At 50.0% G+C, this 16,449-nt stretch overlaps 1 protein-coding gene and 1 pseudogene across 2 annotated transcripts; both read right to left on the bottom strand.

The window, feature by feature from the left end:
• Positions 1–1,785: 1,785 nt before the first annotated feature.
• Positions 1,786–4,848, bottom strand: LOC104858506 (annotated as a pseudogene).
• A 7,491-nt stretch (positions 4,849–12,339) lies between these two features.
• Positions 12,340–16,421, bottom strand: Cd7 (CD7 molecule). Of its 2 annotated transcripts, none has more exons than XM_010618681.3 (4): positions 14,666–16,421; positions 13,700–14,014; positions 13,296–13,435; positions 12,340–12,754 (listed from the first exon to the last, which is right to left on the bottom strand). In XM_010618681.3, exons 1-4 carry the CDS (start codon positions 14,736–14,738, stop codon positions 12,659–12,661), a joined length of 624 nt encoding a protein of 207 aa, XP_010616983.1. In that variant the 5' UTR covers positions 14,739–16,421; the 3' UTR covers positions 12,340–12,658. The 2 variants fall into 2 exon arrangements, with proteins under 2 accessions (XP_010616983.1, XP_010616984.1); XM_010618682.2 differs by lacking the exon at positions 14,666–16,421 and adding an exon at positions 14,417–14,487.
• Between the last annotated feature and the right edge of the window lie 28 nt (positions 16,422–16,449).

Below are 16,449 nucleotides of genomic sequence, written 5' to 3' on the forward strand. Positions count from 1 at the left end.
TACCTGTTCTGTCTTCCAGCCGATTTAGTGTTTTTGTTTCACTATTTAGATCTTTGATCCATTTCAATTTCAGTTTAGAGCATGGTGAAAGATATGGGTCTAGTTTTAATTTCAGCCTGTGGAAAGCCAATTTTTCCAGCATCATTTATTAAAGAGGCTGTCCTTCTTCCAGTGAAGCTGTTTGGCTCCTTTGTCAAAGAGAAAATGGTTGAGTATGTCTGGAGTTCTTTCTGTATCTGCTAATCTGTTCCATTGATCCTCGGGTCTGTGTTTTTTATTTGTTTGTTTTTGCCAGCATCACTCTGATTTTATCACAGTAGCTCTGTATTATAATTTCAAGTCAGGGGTTGTGATGCCGCCTGCCTTGCCTTTGCTGCCCACAATTGCTACTGTAGGTCTCTTCTGGTTCTAAATGAATTTTAGGATAGTTTTCTCTAATTTTGTGAGATATGCTATTGGAATTTTGATCAGAATGTATTAAATCTGTATAACAATTTTGGGAGTATGGCCATTTTCACTATATTGTTTCTTCCTACCCAAGAACGGGGATATCTTTCCATTTTCTGATATCCGCTTTGATCTTCTTTTTCAGAGTACTGTACTTTTCCATGTAAAGTTCTTATACTTATATTGGTTTCTTAGTTTCCATTGCATTAATTTCTGCTCTGATCTTTTTCCTCCCTCTTATGAATTTTGGGCTTGACTTGCTCTTTTTCTAGAAGCTTGAAGTTCAACATTGTTTATTTCAGCTTGCTCTGTTCTCTTTCTTTTTTAGACAGGGTTTCACTTTGTAGTTCAGGCTGACCCTGAACTCATTATGTAGTGTAGGATGGCCTTGAACTCATGGCAATCCTCCTGACTCAGCCTCCTGAGTGTTGGGATTAAAGTTGTGAGCCACTGCACCAGCTTTCTGTTTTTCTGATGAAGTAATTCACTGCTGTGAATTTCCCTTGTAGGACTGCTTTCACTTCGTCGCATAAGTTCTGGTATGTTGTATCGGCATTATCAATTAATTGTAGAAACTGTCTAATTTCTTCTTTAATTTCATCTGAGATCCATTGGTTATTCAGGAGGGTATTAATTTTCATGTGTTTATAAAGTTCTTGTGATTTCTTTTGTCATTGATTTGCAATTTCATTGCACTATGGTCTGATAATATGTATGAGATAATTTCAATTCCTTTGCATTTACTTGATCATGTTTTAGGAGCTGTTATAGGCTCTATTTTGGAGAATGTCTCATGCACAGTGAGAAGAATCTATATTCTGATGTGGTGGGATAGAAACTCTGTAGACATTAAGCCCATTTGTTCAACCAAGCTTTTGAACAGATATGTTCGTCTGTAACACGAGGGGTTTGACCTTTCAGCACGGCAGGCTAGTCTCAAATCTCCACTCTTCTACTTGTAAGAACAGGCCCTCTCTGCTAAGGTGGATGCTGAAAGGAAAGTCCATCCTGTGGCAGCATCAACCTTCAGGAACAGAAAATAACTACAGCGAGATTAAAGTATTTTTGTAAAGTGCAAATTGTTTCCACAGTGGTGGGGAAAATCCTGTTCTGCACTTCAAGTTTATGTGTGCTGTAAAACTATAGCAAACTGCAGTCTTAAACACATAAGTGGAAGACCTTCCTACGGAGATAGAGAGTAAACCCAGTGAATTACTTCCCAAACCCTAAGAGTCCATAGTCTGCATTTGTGATGTCTTGCTGTTACGTGAGTTTTTTCAGGGCATTTGGACAAGAAATCTTATGGAGACTCTGAAAGACACTTTAAAAATTAAGAAATTATGATTCAAGGGTCTCAAACCCTAATGTTACAGGCAGGGCCTCATTTTTATGGAATACAAAGCACACCGTTTTTTCTACTCTTAATAGCTTGTCGAAACAAGCTGCTACCAAGTCGTGGCCCTGCAGCATTTCCAGGCAGTGGGGACACCGCTCCCTTGATCCTCACTGACCGCTCCACAGGAGTCATAAGTTTTGTGTCTCACACTTCTGGCATGCCACTTTTTCTAGGGATTGAAGAGATCTGTAATTTGGTACTAGGATGTTACCCTGTCCTGCCTTGGTGATTTGGGGCGTTGCTGGAGCCTGGTCTCTCTCTTCTGGAGGAAGACAGGACTTTTCAGATTCCATTTTCATCGCCAGCTCTTCTCCTGATGTGATGTTAGTAGCAGCCACTGAAGAGTCAGAGGCAGTTCCTTCTGTAGTTATGTTTTGATCTGGCAAAATATTAAGAACAAGTTTCTGCAACTCTTGTATTAGTTTTGCTTCAGTTTTATTGGCCTCTTTGTATAGCCCGATAACATCAAAGGTGCCTTCTCTCGCCAACAACTTTGCTTTGCAGATTAAGAATCTGGAAAATTTTTCAGCCTCAGGAATGTTGGACAAAATGGTAAATATTTAGTTAGAAACTGCACCCTCTTCAATGAGTGGTAAACATTGTCAGAGAGCTGTTAATCTTATCGAACAGTTCCAACCAGGCTTTCCTTTCCTCTCCCCTCCCCTCCTCCTTCTTCCTTTTCTTCTTCTTTGCTCTCCTAGCACGAAATATTCATTTCTTGTTATTTTTCTTATGGTTTTAAGTCCCACACGAGCCTGTTTATAGATTTTTCCCCTAGATTTCTTCTAGCTGTTTTCTCCCATCCTCTGCTGTTGTCTGTTTAATATGTGGATCCGTTTAGGTACCATCTGGGACCCCCCTCCCATTTCTGACGATGACACTAGCTTGAGTTTTGGGAGCTGTCTTGCTGAGGAAATGCTTCTGGGGAAAAGTTTTTTCTACTTGGGGCCCAAAGTCCGTGCTCTTATGTTGAAAGCTGTTGGTTCTATTTGCCCTTTTGTTAGGGGTGCTGGGAATGACTGAGTTAAAGTTGCCAGGTATGAACTAGGCCTCTGGTTTACAGATTTTGATTTTTGAAGTACACAGGATGTCTAGGGCCTAAAACAAGATTGTGTGGACTTCAGATCTTCCTTGATTTTTGGATGTCTGTTGTTAGATCCTCCTGCAGCAAACTGGGGCGGATCCTGGATTTGTCATGTTTCACTTTCTCTTTACTAACCGTATGATTGCACCTTTGTTTCTTTTGGTTATTTATTTTTATTTATATTTACCCCTGTTAACCTTTACATCCTTTATATTCTTTTTTTTTTGGTACCGGGGATTGAACTCCGGTCCTTGTGCTTGCAAGGCAGGCCACCGAACCACTGAGCTAAATCCCCGGCCCATATTCTTTATATTCTTGACCACTGGTTTTTTGTTTGTTTGTTTGTTTGTTTTGTTTTGTTGGTTTTTTGAGACAGGGTCTCACTGTGTAGTTGAGTCTGACCTGGAACTCATTGTGTAGCCCAGGCTGGTCTCCAACTCCAGCGATCCTCCTGCCTCAGCTTCCCAAGGGCTGGGATTATAGGCGTGCGCCACCATGCCAGACAACCACTAGTTTCTTTGATGCTTAAATTTTACTAAGAGTCTGAATAAAATGAGAGGATTTGGGTTTTTTTCTGGACTTGCAAACTCTGTTCCTTTAGAGAGTTGCTGAACCTTTATTGGTAGAGTCCTTATTTGCATTTTTCTGACAAACTGTTTATTAACCCTGTCTTTCAGAACAGCACTATTCACCAAACTTTTTCCCAAAACTTGTTTAGGTGTCAAATTGCTCTTGGTTTGATTATAAGAGTTAGCTCTTGGTTTACTTGTGGTACATAATGCAGGATCTAGCTTCTTCTCAAGATATGATAAAGTTTGAGACAGGTTCTCTTTGTTCAGCTCTTTAAGAAAGCTATCGAAAGATTTGTTTCAACACAGATATTACCCACAGAGTTCATACATTTTGCATTTGCTTGACCTGTTACCTGCTGCTTTGTAGTTTTCGGTTCCTGTGCCTTAGGTGACCTCATGAGTTCTCTTGACAATTCTCCTTTAGTGGATGACTAGCTTCATGTTTCTGGTGGTTTCTCTTCCTGGAAGGTTTACAGTTTGGTTAGAAGAAACACTTCTTGATGTCAGACTTGAAGTCAGCCCACAAGTTTTGGTGCTTCCAACTTCAGCTTCTGGGACCCTGTTTTATTAGCTTGTCTGGACTTGAGTTTAATGATAATGGGCCTTGTAGTTTGACCGGACAGATAGCATGTTGCTAATATCCTTTTAATTCACAGAGGTTTCAGTCCATCGTTTGCTGGCTCCAAGGTAGAGTGGCATGGCCGGAGAAACAATTCAGGGGGGCAGACAGCAGGTGGCAAAAGAGATTTAGGGGGTGGTGGATTTGGGCAATCATTCTTGGCTTTTTGGTAAGGCCCACCTCGGTTCTGTGTTCTCCTTCTTGAACCCATTGCTTTATGATTCTTTCAGAGATATCTTGGTGTTTTGGTTCTTCCATTCTCCCTGGCTAATAGACTCTCCTGCGGCTTTTTCTGCAGCTCTTCTGCAGTGGTGGTGGCAGCAGAGGGCCCCAGCCCCACCACAGTGGCTCATTTTGCTGTGTATACTTTCAATGAGATTATTCACATCCTAGATATTTGTCTGAATCTGTTTCATGGATTCCATTTCTTTCCTGTGTTGAGTGTTCATGGTTTCCATCATTTTCCTAAGCTCCTCTATTTAAAAAAAAATCTGTACCAGCTCTAGAGTCATTAAGGGTGTCTTTCATTTTGGTCACCATCTCTGTAGCTATCTGAGAAATTATTTCTGCTTTGATTTTTTTTTTATAGAGCCTCATTCATCTGCTTTGTTACTTTCACTGTTACCCCTTCTGAGAGTCCCTGTGGGTGGGCTTCAAATCGTTCCACTACATTGCCCCCTGGTTTGCCTTTGGTGAGCCGGAAGTTTCGGGTTGCATCTTGCTTAAGCATCTTCTCATTTTCTTATTTTTTATTTTTAGTTTAATTCCTGGGTTGATGCTTATGAATTGTGTATGACAGGCAGTTTTATTGCTAGCATTAGAACCCTTAAGAAATGGCTACTTTTCAGAGGTATCTTACAGATGTAGCTGGCTGTTGGGTTTTGAGTCTCTTGCACAATCCTACCTCTTCAATTTATTGGGGATGAGAAGTTGCTGCCTCCTTGGCCTAGCCCCTGGTTCTTTGGCGGTGTCTTATAGTATTGTTTTTGACCCTCAGGCAATCCCAGTCTAGGTATACCAGGAAGAACAATTAGAGCAACTATGTCACCTTCACTAAAGTCATTCAATCAGTAACAACAACAACAACATCAAATACAGTCTAGGAAACAACAAACTGTGGTAACTAATAATTTTCTACTTCTAACCATATAAACTAGTTTGTGGCTGTATGACAAAATCTAAAACAAACCAGAAAGCTGTATACAGTAAATATATCCTCAGTATGGCAATTTTACCCTCATGAGGAGAAAATTTAAAAGAGGTTGAGGGAAAAAAAAATAGAGAACTAGAAGAAGAGGAAAAGATTAAAAGCAAGGCTGGAAAACAAAAGATTATGGAAACTTTGGGTGAAGCGGACAGGAGGGAAAGAGAGAAGGAAGAAGTAAAAACAAGAACAGCAGAACAAAAACAACAAAAAAAAACTAGAAACAATGTTCACACTTACATAAAAACAAGAACAAACAGTCAAGAAAAAACAAAACAGAAACAAAAAAAAAGAAAAGAAAAGAAGAGAAAAATGGCTGGGGATTTAGCTCAGTGGCACTGAGCCTGCCTTGCAAGCGCAAGATCCTGAGTTTAATCTCCTGTACCAAAAAAAAAAAGAGAAAAAAATCAGAGGAAAAAGTCCACATCAAGGCGTGTCTCTGCTGTTACTAGTAGACAAAGTGGGCAGGCAGAGTCTAGATCCCTGCTGACTAATCTTAACAAGCCAGCTATAGATTTTCAGTGGGATAGTGGATAATCCCAGAAATCCTTTATCTTTAGTTCTGAAGCTCAGGTTAGATTCTTGCTGTGAGGCTGGAACCTGTTTTGTTCAGTGTGCAACACCCTGTGTGCCTCCTGCTGGCTTGAACCTGGCTTCTTGACCTCCTGAGAACTTGAACTTGGTTCTGCCTCACCCTAATGGAGCCAGCCAGCAGCTGCTCTGAGATCTGAGCTCAGATGGCCCCTCTCCAAGATGGCTACCACCAATCGCCCTCTCCTGGGTGAGGTCTGAACCAAGTAACTCACCAGCCACTTCAGTCCACTGCATCCACTGCTCTACTCCCCTGATGTGTTTCTCCAGGAAGGCCTCTGGGGTCACCAGTAGTCACCATGTGTCTGAAGGCTGGAGCCACCCTTCCCACCCTGTGAGTCTGGGCTCAGGAGAAAGCGCTGCTTGCCCCCTCCCTGTTCTGTGATTAAGTCTCTCTCTTTGCTCTCCCCATAGGCTTCAGTTCTGCCTTTTGTCTGCAGTTAGGTCCTGGGACCCCATTCCCCTCCTCATTGTCTTCCTCATGTTGCTATATTCCAACACCAAATCTTGGAGAGGCTGTTTTTCTGCTGTTCACTACTTCTCCATCTGCCCAGAAATCTCTCCTCAATTTCATTCAAAATAAAATGCATGCATGCACACACCCACCCCACCACACACACACACACACACACACACACACACACACACACACACACACACACACACACAAACTGACATTCAACAATGCTCTCAGGAGCCGGGCATGGTGGTGCCTGTTTGTAAACGCAGTAATTGGGAGGCTGAGGGAAGAAGACTGATGCGAAGTTGAGGCCAGCCTGGGGTGGCGTAGTGAGTTCAAGGACTGCTTGTCTCAAAACAACAACAACAAAAACCCCAACGATCTCAGAAAATAACACGCACATTCTTGAGCTGTGACCTTTTAGGTAGGTGAGTGTATAAGCATAAGTCACAGGAACAGCCCTGGGCCTGTCGTTCTCATCTTGTTGGTCATTCTCTCTCAGGACCTAATGACAGCGAATTATCATTTTAAAAGAGTTTCTTGTACATTGATGATGGTGTCTGCTCCATGAGCTGAGCGTAGAATTCCTCATGGGCTGGATATGGGATGCGGATCTGAAGGGGCTGTCAAGGCCTTGGTTCAAGCTGCTGATTTATTTATTTTTGTCTGCAATTATAACATTCCTGGCTTTGTATATTTTGCCTCTTTGTTTTCAGATTCACAAGTGTTCACGTTTGTTGCATCTTCTTCTATTTTGTCAAAAAACAGGATGATAGACTGTGGATGTAGCTCAGCTGTGGAGTACTTACTTACCTAGTATGTGCAAGGATTTGGGTTCCATCACTAGGACTGAAAAAAACAAAGCAAAACAAAACAAAATATGAAGAAAATAGATGAAAGAAAAAGAAAACAAGAATCTACAGAAAACTCTAGCTTCTGGTTCATGTCTCCTTATTACATGTTTTCATTCTTTATTGGTGTTTAAAGCATGTCTCTTGTAGCCAATATATTGTTAGATCTTTTCTTTCAGTTGGAAAAGTTAGCCCATTTACATTTATTATAAAAGCATTTATTGTAATTTTGTTATAATTATTGCAATGGTAAATTATTATCAATGAATGAGAGCATTGTTTTGTAATCTTACAATAGAAACAATGTATTCCTGTCAGGCTCTTGCTGGGATCATCCCTGCTCTTCCTACTTCACACTTGCTTCTTTGCCTAGTGTGTTTTTTTTCTTTTCTTTTTCCCCCAGTGTGATTTCGTAACCTATCTTAAAACTCCAGAAATGTCTCAGCACATTCACACTTCCCTCCTTCCCACACACCCCTCTCCACTGTCTCGATATAATCTAGAATTGTATTCTAGATTGTTATGTAAGTTGTGTGCTTATTTTCTTTAGTCTTTTTTTTTTTTTTTTTTTACAAAGATAAACTTTATCTGATTGCTTATTTCTCCTGTAATGGTCCGTGTTAGAGTGTCTTCCAACTTGAAGGTGGCTTCCAAGGGTGAGTTCAAACAGCACAGTGGCAGCTGCCTGTAATCCCAGCACTTCGGGAGGCTGGGGCAAGAAAATTACAAATTTGAGCCCAGCCTGGGCAATTTAGTGACTTAGTGAGATTCTGTCTCAAAATTAATATTTTTGAAAAGGGCTCAGTCTGTATCAGTGCAAAGTACTAAAAAAAAGGAAAGTCACCTCAAAGTGGCTCGTGCTGGGGTCTAAGGTCTTAGATGCCAGTATGGTTATGTTTTGTGGTTTAGCTAGTGTCAGCAGCCCGGGAATGAGGTTCTTTTCTTTCAGTAGTGGAGGCATCATTTTCTACTGTCTGGCTGAATTCAGAGTGGTCCTCGAGGAGCACGCTGGGCTTAGAGTTCCCTCTTGGTATGGTGCTCTCCTAGTCCTAAGGACACATTCAGGCGAGGCTTCCCCTCCGTCCCGCCCCTCCCAGGCCCCTTCCACTCCAGTGCATCAGCACTCCGACTCTGGTGGAAATGTTTTATCTGGGTGTCTCAGGTTTGTCTTTTTATCTTCTTCAGGACACCTCCCCCCCCCACCGTGGGATTGTCCCCTCCTCAGCCTGGCCTTCCTGTTGCCCGTTTCTTGTTCATCCATCGTGTCTTCACGGCTGTGTTCTGACCACATCTTTGCCAACTTCCTGTCCTGTGAAGATGTCATCATGCTGGCTCCGGTGGGTGCTTCTGCTTGTGCTCCGTGAGGTGGACGTGATGCTCTGCATGGCTGTCCCTTCTCTGAAGAGTACCCTCCTCACAATGCTAGTTGGAGTCCTGGGCCTCAGGGTTCGGTCCAGGGCTGGGATTGGGCCACACACCTGGAGCAGGGCAAGGCAAAGTCCTGGCCCTTGGAGTCCTCCCCACCTTGCTGACCCCTCCTGTTGGCTGCTGCCCCCTGGCTGAGCCTCTTGTTGAGAGCTTAGCTTTATGGAAGGGTTGGTGGTGTTCCTGCAGCTTCCCACCACACTGGGCCTCTCCAGGTCTAAAAGCCTGAGCACGGAGGGGCAGGCTGACGCAGGAGAACTGTGTGGATCTTGAGGAGGTGTGGCAGTCGGGAGGAGGACTGCAGCGATCAGTCTGCGCCTGTACGGCCACTGGTCACAGGCGAGGTTAGCTAGAGTGACGCTTCAGAGGCAAGGGCTCCTAGACACACCCTGCATGCTGTCTGCTTGTTTCTCAGGAAGTTGCCTCAGAGACGAGATGAGAGGAAAGGAAGGTTACTCCTCTTTGGGGCAGGTGGGAAGGGCCGCAGCTCAGCCTGGACACCAGAGCCCAGCACCTGCTGGGGCCGAGGACCCCACCCACCTAATTCAGAGAGTGAGGCCCAAAGGGCAGCGGCTTGTCCAACTCCTACCCGATGGACACCTGCTGTACACCTGGCTTTGCCCATGGCCCTGTCCGGCTGCAGGTGGCCTGTTTCCTCCAGGGAAGCTCTGGGAGGTTGGGACATGGGAGCAGCCTCTGGCCCCTGCCCCTGTCCCTACCACCTCCCCTCTGCCCTGAGCGCATGTGGCTGCCCAGAGAGCAGGACTTCTGCTCTGCCCAGGGACTCAGTGTGGTAAGGCAGCAGTGGGGCTTTTTCTGCACTGCTGGATGCCCAGCCTTTTTTGACTTTTTAAAATTTTGAGACAGGGTCTTGCTAAATCAATCAGACTTTCAATCCTCCTGTTTTAGCCTCCAGAATCCCTGGGATCACAGGTGTGGGCCACCATGTCCAGCTCCGCAGTTGCTTTTTGCTTGAAAGGGGGATGTCGTGCAGATTACATTCTGGTGATATGTTTTTCAGATCATGTTGGGCAAGGAGCTCAAGACTGAGCCCAGAAGTGTCAGTGGTGCCTGTGCCCCCACCAAGGGTCCCCCCTTGCCCAGGACCCCTGCAGGTGCCACACCGCTGTACCCAATGGTGCCCATGCCCTTCCGGGGCCCCACACTTGTTCCCAGCTGTGCTCCCCCCAGGGCCCCTTCTGTGTTCCTTTGCCTGTCTCCAGCCGCTGTCTGGATCACACCGATGGCCCTGGACATAAGGGAGCCACCAGGAGCCGCCCAGGTCCTCTGCTGCTGGCCCAAAGCCCAAGGCCTCTCCAAATGTGGGCACTGCAGTGACAGGCACAACCCTGCAGAAGCTGGTGGCCTCCAGATGCCAACGGCAGGGCTCCAGGTGCTGAGAGACCACCAGCTGCAGATGGACACTGCAGAAGTCACGGGGCTGCTGGCCAGGAGGCTGAGACAGGAAGGTGCTGCTGGGCACACTCAGGGAGGAGGAGGAAGGGGAGCAGGTGGGAGACTTCATCCTCAAGGCCATGGGAATGGGGAGACCAGGTCCCTGGGCCACCCTCCCTCCATGCCCCATGCCTGGCTGACACATGGTTGTCACAAAAATAATGCTGTGCGTCTTACAGAGAGACGCACTGTCAGGAGCCTATTACTCCACATTTCATGGGTGCAGATGTAAAAATATGTAGGTGTATGTAAAACAGCAAACACTCCCACCTGTATCCTATTTCATAAACGTGTGACTTCGCACCCTGCAGGCAGCCCGTGTGGCCGCCCTCGGCCTGTGTCGCTCCAGTGGGGTGGTGCATTTGCCCCTGCTATCTCCTAACCCCACTGTGTGCAGCCGCTCTTCTGTGTGGATGGTTCAGTCCTTTCCCACGTCAAAGATGATTCCAAAGATGCTCCAGAAGCAGGTTCCCAGGTGAGAGTTACACGGTGCCCCAGGGCTGCGCCTACCTCTGGTGCCCAGCAGCTGGAAGGCATCGCATTTTAGTTGGTGTTTCATGGATCGACAGCAGCTTGAATGGTTGCCTTGTTTATTATTGTTCACTTTTTGTTTGTATCTTTTTTATTCAAGCACTCATCTTATTGATGTGCTTCTTATAAGTTAAGCATATTTAGCTCTTGTAATTTATTTCTCAGACATTCCTGCAGAGTTTGTAGGCATCTGTCATTTATTCCTTTTTTATTTTTTATTTTTTTGAGACAGGATTTCACTCTGTAGCCCAGGCTGGCCTTGAATGTATGGCAATCCTCCTACCTCAGCCTCCTGAGGCCCAGGGTCGTCTGTCCTTGTTTCTGGTTTTTGTAGAGATTTTTAAGTTCCCAGCACACCGCTAATGCAGTTGGTTTCCTCTTTGTTACTTTGTCACATTCAGTGCTGTGACTGTGGGCTCAGGTCCCGGTGCCAGCTTCTGTGTCTGCAGCTGCCTTCCTGGCCGAGCCCTTTCCATGGTGATGAAGGCTACTTCCAGGTAACCACTGGCTGGAGTGGGGCAGCTGGGCAGCACAGGAGCTTGGCTTTGTCCTGGGGAGGGGGGTTGGCAGCTTGGGGAAGCTTTGTTAGGCCACGCTCCGGGCCTGGGCGGTAGAAGAGGCCTCAAGGTGGCCCAGAGGTGGTGTTGTACAGCTGACATTTGAGGTTGGAAGCTGGGCTGGGCTTCCTGGGAGCTACTGCTGCTGACAAGAGCCCGGCTCGATTTACCCAGGATGTGGCTCTGTGCCTGGACAGACCCCACAGGCTCTGGGCAGCTCTGGGGTGCAGATGCACCAACAAAGGAGAGAAGGGTGGACTTCCAGGGTCCAGAGACAGAGCCTTTGGCCACCCCGCGGAGGCCCAAGCCTGCAGCACCCTAGGACTGTCGTGGGCCCTGTCTGGGGTCCACTGCAGGCAGGTCTCTGAGGCTGGGACTCTCCTTGGTGTGGGGTCACTGTCATCTCTGTGGCTGTGTGTCAGTCCATGCTGTGCACAGTCCCCTCCGGCCAGCAGAGGCTCTGGGCCCACGATGCCTCCCCTCAGTTCATTTCTTTCAGTAATACATTTCATGTGTTAGGTCACCTGGGGCTGTGCCCAGACTACTCTGGGCAGGGGCAGGTGAGGGGTAGTGTGAACAGGTGAGGGCTGTGCTCCTGGCCCTCTGAGGCTTTTGGCTGTCCCAGAAGGCATCATGAGGGCGGCTGGGGGCCTGGGCAACTCTGCCACATGTCTGCTGAGCGGTGGTGCCTGTTTCCCACCCACGAATGGGGAAATGAGGGTTCCTTTAGCTGAATCCTCTCCCCAGCAGAGGCTCTGAGAATGAGGGGGAGAGGCTGGAAGGTGCACGCTGCTTTCCGGGGCCTTGGGACTCCACCGAAGTCCTCTCCAGGTCCCTGTGCTCAGCCTCAGTGGAGAGGGATGGGGACCAAGGACCGACAGTGGCTGGAGGCCAAGGACTGCTGCCATCTGGTGCCGGTGGGGCCGCACCTCAGACTTGCTCTGTACCTGGCCGGTGAGCTGCTCCTCCTCAGGGTTTTCCCCAGGCTGCAGAGGATGTGGTCCCACCCTGCTCTCTGACCCTCCCCTGGGGCCTTACACTCACACCAGTTGCAAAAATTCCAGGAGGGGCTTGAAAGCAGCTTGGGTTGGTAAAAAGTACCAAATTAGAAAGGAAAGAGACGGAATGCTTTATTTCCCGTGGGGCCGAGAGGGAGCTGGGCCTCCTCCTGCCCCATTTGCCAAGAGGCTCCCAGGCTGGGGGCTTGCTGCGTGTTGAAGTCCACCTAAACCCATGGACAGAAGAGGCCCTGCTCCCTGAGGGTGGGTGGCAGCCGGGACACGGCTGAGCTCTGTGGCTGGTGGCAGTGTGTGGTCCGGCCACGAAGGGCTGGGCCGGCTGGAAGGCTTCCTGGAGGAGGCATCCGGCAACCTGGGGGCTCCAAGGAGCCCTGCCCCAGCTGCCTGAGTATGGGCACTGGGTGAACTAGGCTAGAGGGGTGAGAAGGGCTTGGGGGTCTGAGGGGCTCACTGGTATGGACTGGCGTTGCGGCCACAGTAGGACATGTCCTCATACACCACGCAGGGCTGGCTCTTCTCCCCGGAAGCACACAGCTTCTTAACCTGTAAGACAGCTTGAGTCACCCAGGAGGCAGCTGGCCTGGTGACCTGGATCCCGAGAGGGGCTCTGGGCACCCCCTTTGGTGGACGCACTTGAGGAGCTTCTTTTTCATCAGTGCAGCTCCACCGAGACGGGGTGGCGGGCACCGAGGGGCAGGCGAGGGCCTGGCTGCTGTCCCAGCCCCTAGGCACAGAGTCAAGGGTCCAGAGGCGGAGCTGACTGCATGTCCATGTGAGCCCCTCCTCCCTCCTCATCCACACACTGACCCTCAAACTTGTGTGCACACTCACAGATCCCGGGGACCCTCCGCTCACGAATGTGGTTGCACACCACACTCACATTTGGACTTTGTGTCCCCTGCGTGATCACACTGACACCACATGTGCTCTTGTCCACCCGGTTGGCCACGCTCTGGGCAGGGCATCTCCAGCCCTGCCCTCCACCTTCATGTCCCGCACGATACAGCCCCCATGCTGCTCCCCCAGGTCCTGCAGCTGGACGGGTGGGTGCTGCGGACCACCCCCTCAGTGGGTGTCCACTCACCTGTGACCTCAGGGCATACAGCAGTCCCAGGCTCAGCCCGAGGAGAAAGAAGCCCACAGCAAGGGCCGATGGGAGGATGAGGAACATCAGCCCAGGCTCCTGGTGTCTGTGTGCTTCTTGTGTCTCTTGGCACGGTTTTTCTGGGAAGGGAAACAGACAGGACCTTGGCAGGAGGATCGTCTCTCAGGTGTGGAGTCACCATTTGAGCCTTTAAGGTTCAGGGCAGGGAAGGGCTGGGGAAGAGGCAGAGAGGGCAAGATCTAGGAGGCTTCCCGAAGGAGGCTGGCTTGGAGGAAATGCAGGAGAGGGGGAAACGTGGGAGAGAGGGTCCCCGCTGCTGGGGCTGCTGGGGCTGGCCTGGGCAGCAGGGGTGGGAGTGGGGCTGTGGTGGGCATGCTCCCTACCTGTGACCATCACCAAGGTGCCAGGGCCGAGGACAGTGTGGTTCACGATGGCCCGGCAGGTGTAGAGGCCGGAGTCGGCCAGCTGCAGGAGGCTCATGGTGATGGTCAGGTTGTGCTGGGGTCCCGAGAAGCTGATGCGGCCCTGGAACTGCTGGTCCACAGTGCTGTTCTCCCCTTCCTCGTAGTAAATCACGTCCATGTTTTTTGGCCAGCTCAGCCCCAAGAAGACCCCTTTCAGGGGCCCGCTAGTGGAGCAGGTGATGTTCACGGAGCCCCCCACCGGCACGGCCTTGTGGAGGGGAGACTGCCGCACCTCTGTGGAAAGGTGCCACCATCACCGCCAAGCTAGGCAGAGGGGCAGGGGACGCCTCTCTGTGGACAGAGGCAGAGACACTCGGCCCAGGCAGCCGTGGGGGCCTTGTGCTGCTCTGCTGCCAGCGCCCAGGTGGCGGTGCTCAAGTTCCAAAGGCCATGGGGACCGTGGGCCAGGCTGCCTGCGGAGCCCTGGGGAGGTTGTGCCAGGCTGGCTCTGCTTCCTCCCCAGCAGCTCTGACCACGCCTCACCTGGTCCTACACATCCCTTCTCCTGAGTGTCCTCCTCTCCTGCTAGGGACCACTGTCCTCTCTCCCCTTAGCTTCTTTCAGATGCTGGCTGCCTGAGTTTCCCCTCTATTCCCAGGTGTCCAGAGCCTGTGGCCCTGCTGAGTGAGCACTTACTTCCTTGCTTATCCATAGGACCCCCGGAAACAGCGCTAGGCCCATCAGCACAAATCTTGTGTAGACACAAATCTGCATGGCTCACTGGCTAATTATAGAAAGGACTCAGATATGAGGTAAGGAAAAGAGAAAAACACCCTAATGACCTGTTGCCAAGCCCACCCATGGGCTGGGGCTGCTCCCACCCAGTGGAAGGCTCTTCCCAGCCCTCCACCCTCCCCGAGGGGCCTGTGGAAGGGAAGAGCTTACCTTGGGCCTCCTGGGCCTCAGGCAGGGTTCCAGCCAGTGAGAGCAGCAGGGCTAGGAGAGTGAGCCTGGCCATGCTGCCAGCTGCAGCCTCAGCCCAGCGCCAGGCCCCTCTCTGGCCAGAGATGCTCTTGTCTGCACACTGCAGGTGAGCCCGGACACCCCAAGAGCCCTAGTGGCTCAGGTTCAGGCAGGTGGAGCAGGATACACCTTCAGCTCAAATGTGGTGGGCTGTGGTGGGGCCTCAGGGAGGGCTTCCTGGAGGAGGTGCCTGAGAGGGAGGAGTTGCTGCTGGCAGTGGGAGGAGCCGCTGTGCTAGGTTTACGGCCCAGAGGACCACGGGTCTAGGTCTCCACCCCAGCTCCACAGAGCACCTGGGGAGAGGACACCCTCCTGGGAGGGTTGGGCTGGAGCTGACCTGGGATGGTAGGGACCGGTCCCTGGGTCGCTGCTTGCTGGGATCTGATTTTCCCAACACCTGCAGCATCAAGTCAGCTGGGCAGATGGAGGAGCTGAGCAGGAAGCACCAGGTTGACCTGTGTCCTGGGATGAGACAGGCAGGCTCCCAAGCTCACTTCCTTTGTCTAGAACCTTGCCTGACCTCGGGACACCCCGGAGGTGCTGGTCTCTGTCTCCACTTCCATCCTTTGGGGAAGCTTCAAATGCTCAGAGCCCCAGTGCCCAGGAGTGTGCTTGGAACTGAGAGCAGACAGCAGAGGGCATGGTCACAGGTGACCCGTGGCCGGGCTGCCTTGAGGGGCTGGGTCCTCATGGGTTTGGAGACCTAGGACACAGGGGCCTGTGGGGTGGGCACAGGAAAAGGTTTGTGGGTGCCAGGACTGGGTCTGCCAGCTGAAGGGCCTTTCTGTTTGGGGCAGAATCTTGCTGAAGTCCTAAGCAGGAGTTGGCCAAGGTCAGGCCTTGTGGGTCTGAAGTGCTGCCCTCTCTAATCCTCACACATGCACGTACCACTTGGGGGTGATTTGGGGGTTCCCACGCACCATCCCTGGGCCCCGAGCAGAGGGCAAGGCTGACCAGGGGCCCTGAGCCCTGGGGCTGACGTCAGCAAGGTGAGCTGGGTGGCAAGCAGGACACGGGGTGCCTGGGAGGGGTCTGGTGAAGTAGTTGCCCCAGAAAGGCCAGGAGCCAAGCCCCAGGCAAGGCTGGTCAATGGTCCGGGACGCAGAGGTCCCACAGAGGAATGGGGGAGGGGGTCAGTGCTGAATCTCAGTCAGAGAAGCCCTCTGAGAGAGAAGTCACTCTGCAGCAGGGGGACCGATGGTCACAGACTCCAACCTGTGGTTGCAGGTCTCTTGGTGTGTACCAGGGCATCAGAGCTTTGTGTCTGCTTCCAAAATAAGATATTCAAGCTGACCTTTCAGGGCTTCAGATGCGGGGGCCTCGGGGGCTGTGCCTAAGGGCATCGGGCAGGAGCTAGTGGACAGGCCTGCCACACAGGGCTCAAACCCCGCAATGCTGTGACCCTTCCTCTGGCCTCAGAGGCACGGGCCATGTGCTCTGGGCTCAGGGCCACAGCTTCCGGGACTCTTAAACCTTTGCGTCTGGAGCCCACGGAAGCCACTCAGCGACTCACCTTGAAATTTCAGTGGTCTCCACCTCAGGAGACAGAATTTCACTGCCCTCAAAAACAGGACAAGCTTCTGGTGGGCTTTCGGGTTTGCACTAAGACAACTGGATTTTCCAGCATATGTAATGGTTTGTTGATTGGTTTATTAAATCTAGTTAAAGATTATTCTTTTTTTTTTTTTTTTTTTTTTTTTTTTTTT

Source organism: Fukomys damarensis, unplaced genomic scaffold (genome assembly GCF_012274545.1).
Source record: "Fukomys damarensis isolate Sample0158 unplaced genomic scaffold, DMR_v1.0_HiC HiC_scaffold_23, whole genome shotgun sequence".
NCBI lineage: Eukaryota > Metazoa > Chordata > Mammalia > Rodentia > Bathyergidae > Fukomys > Fukomys damarensis.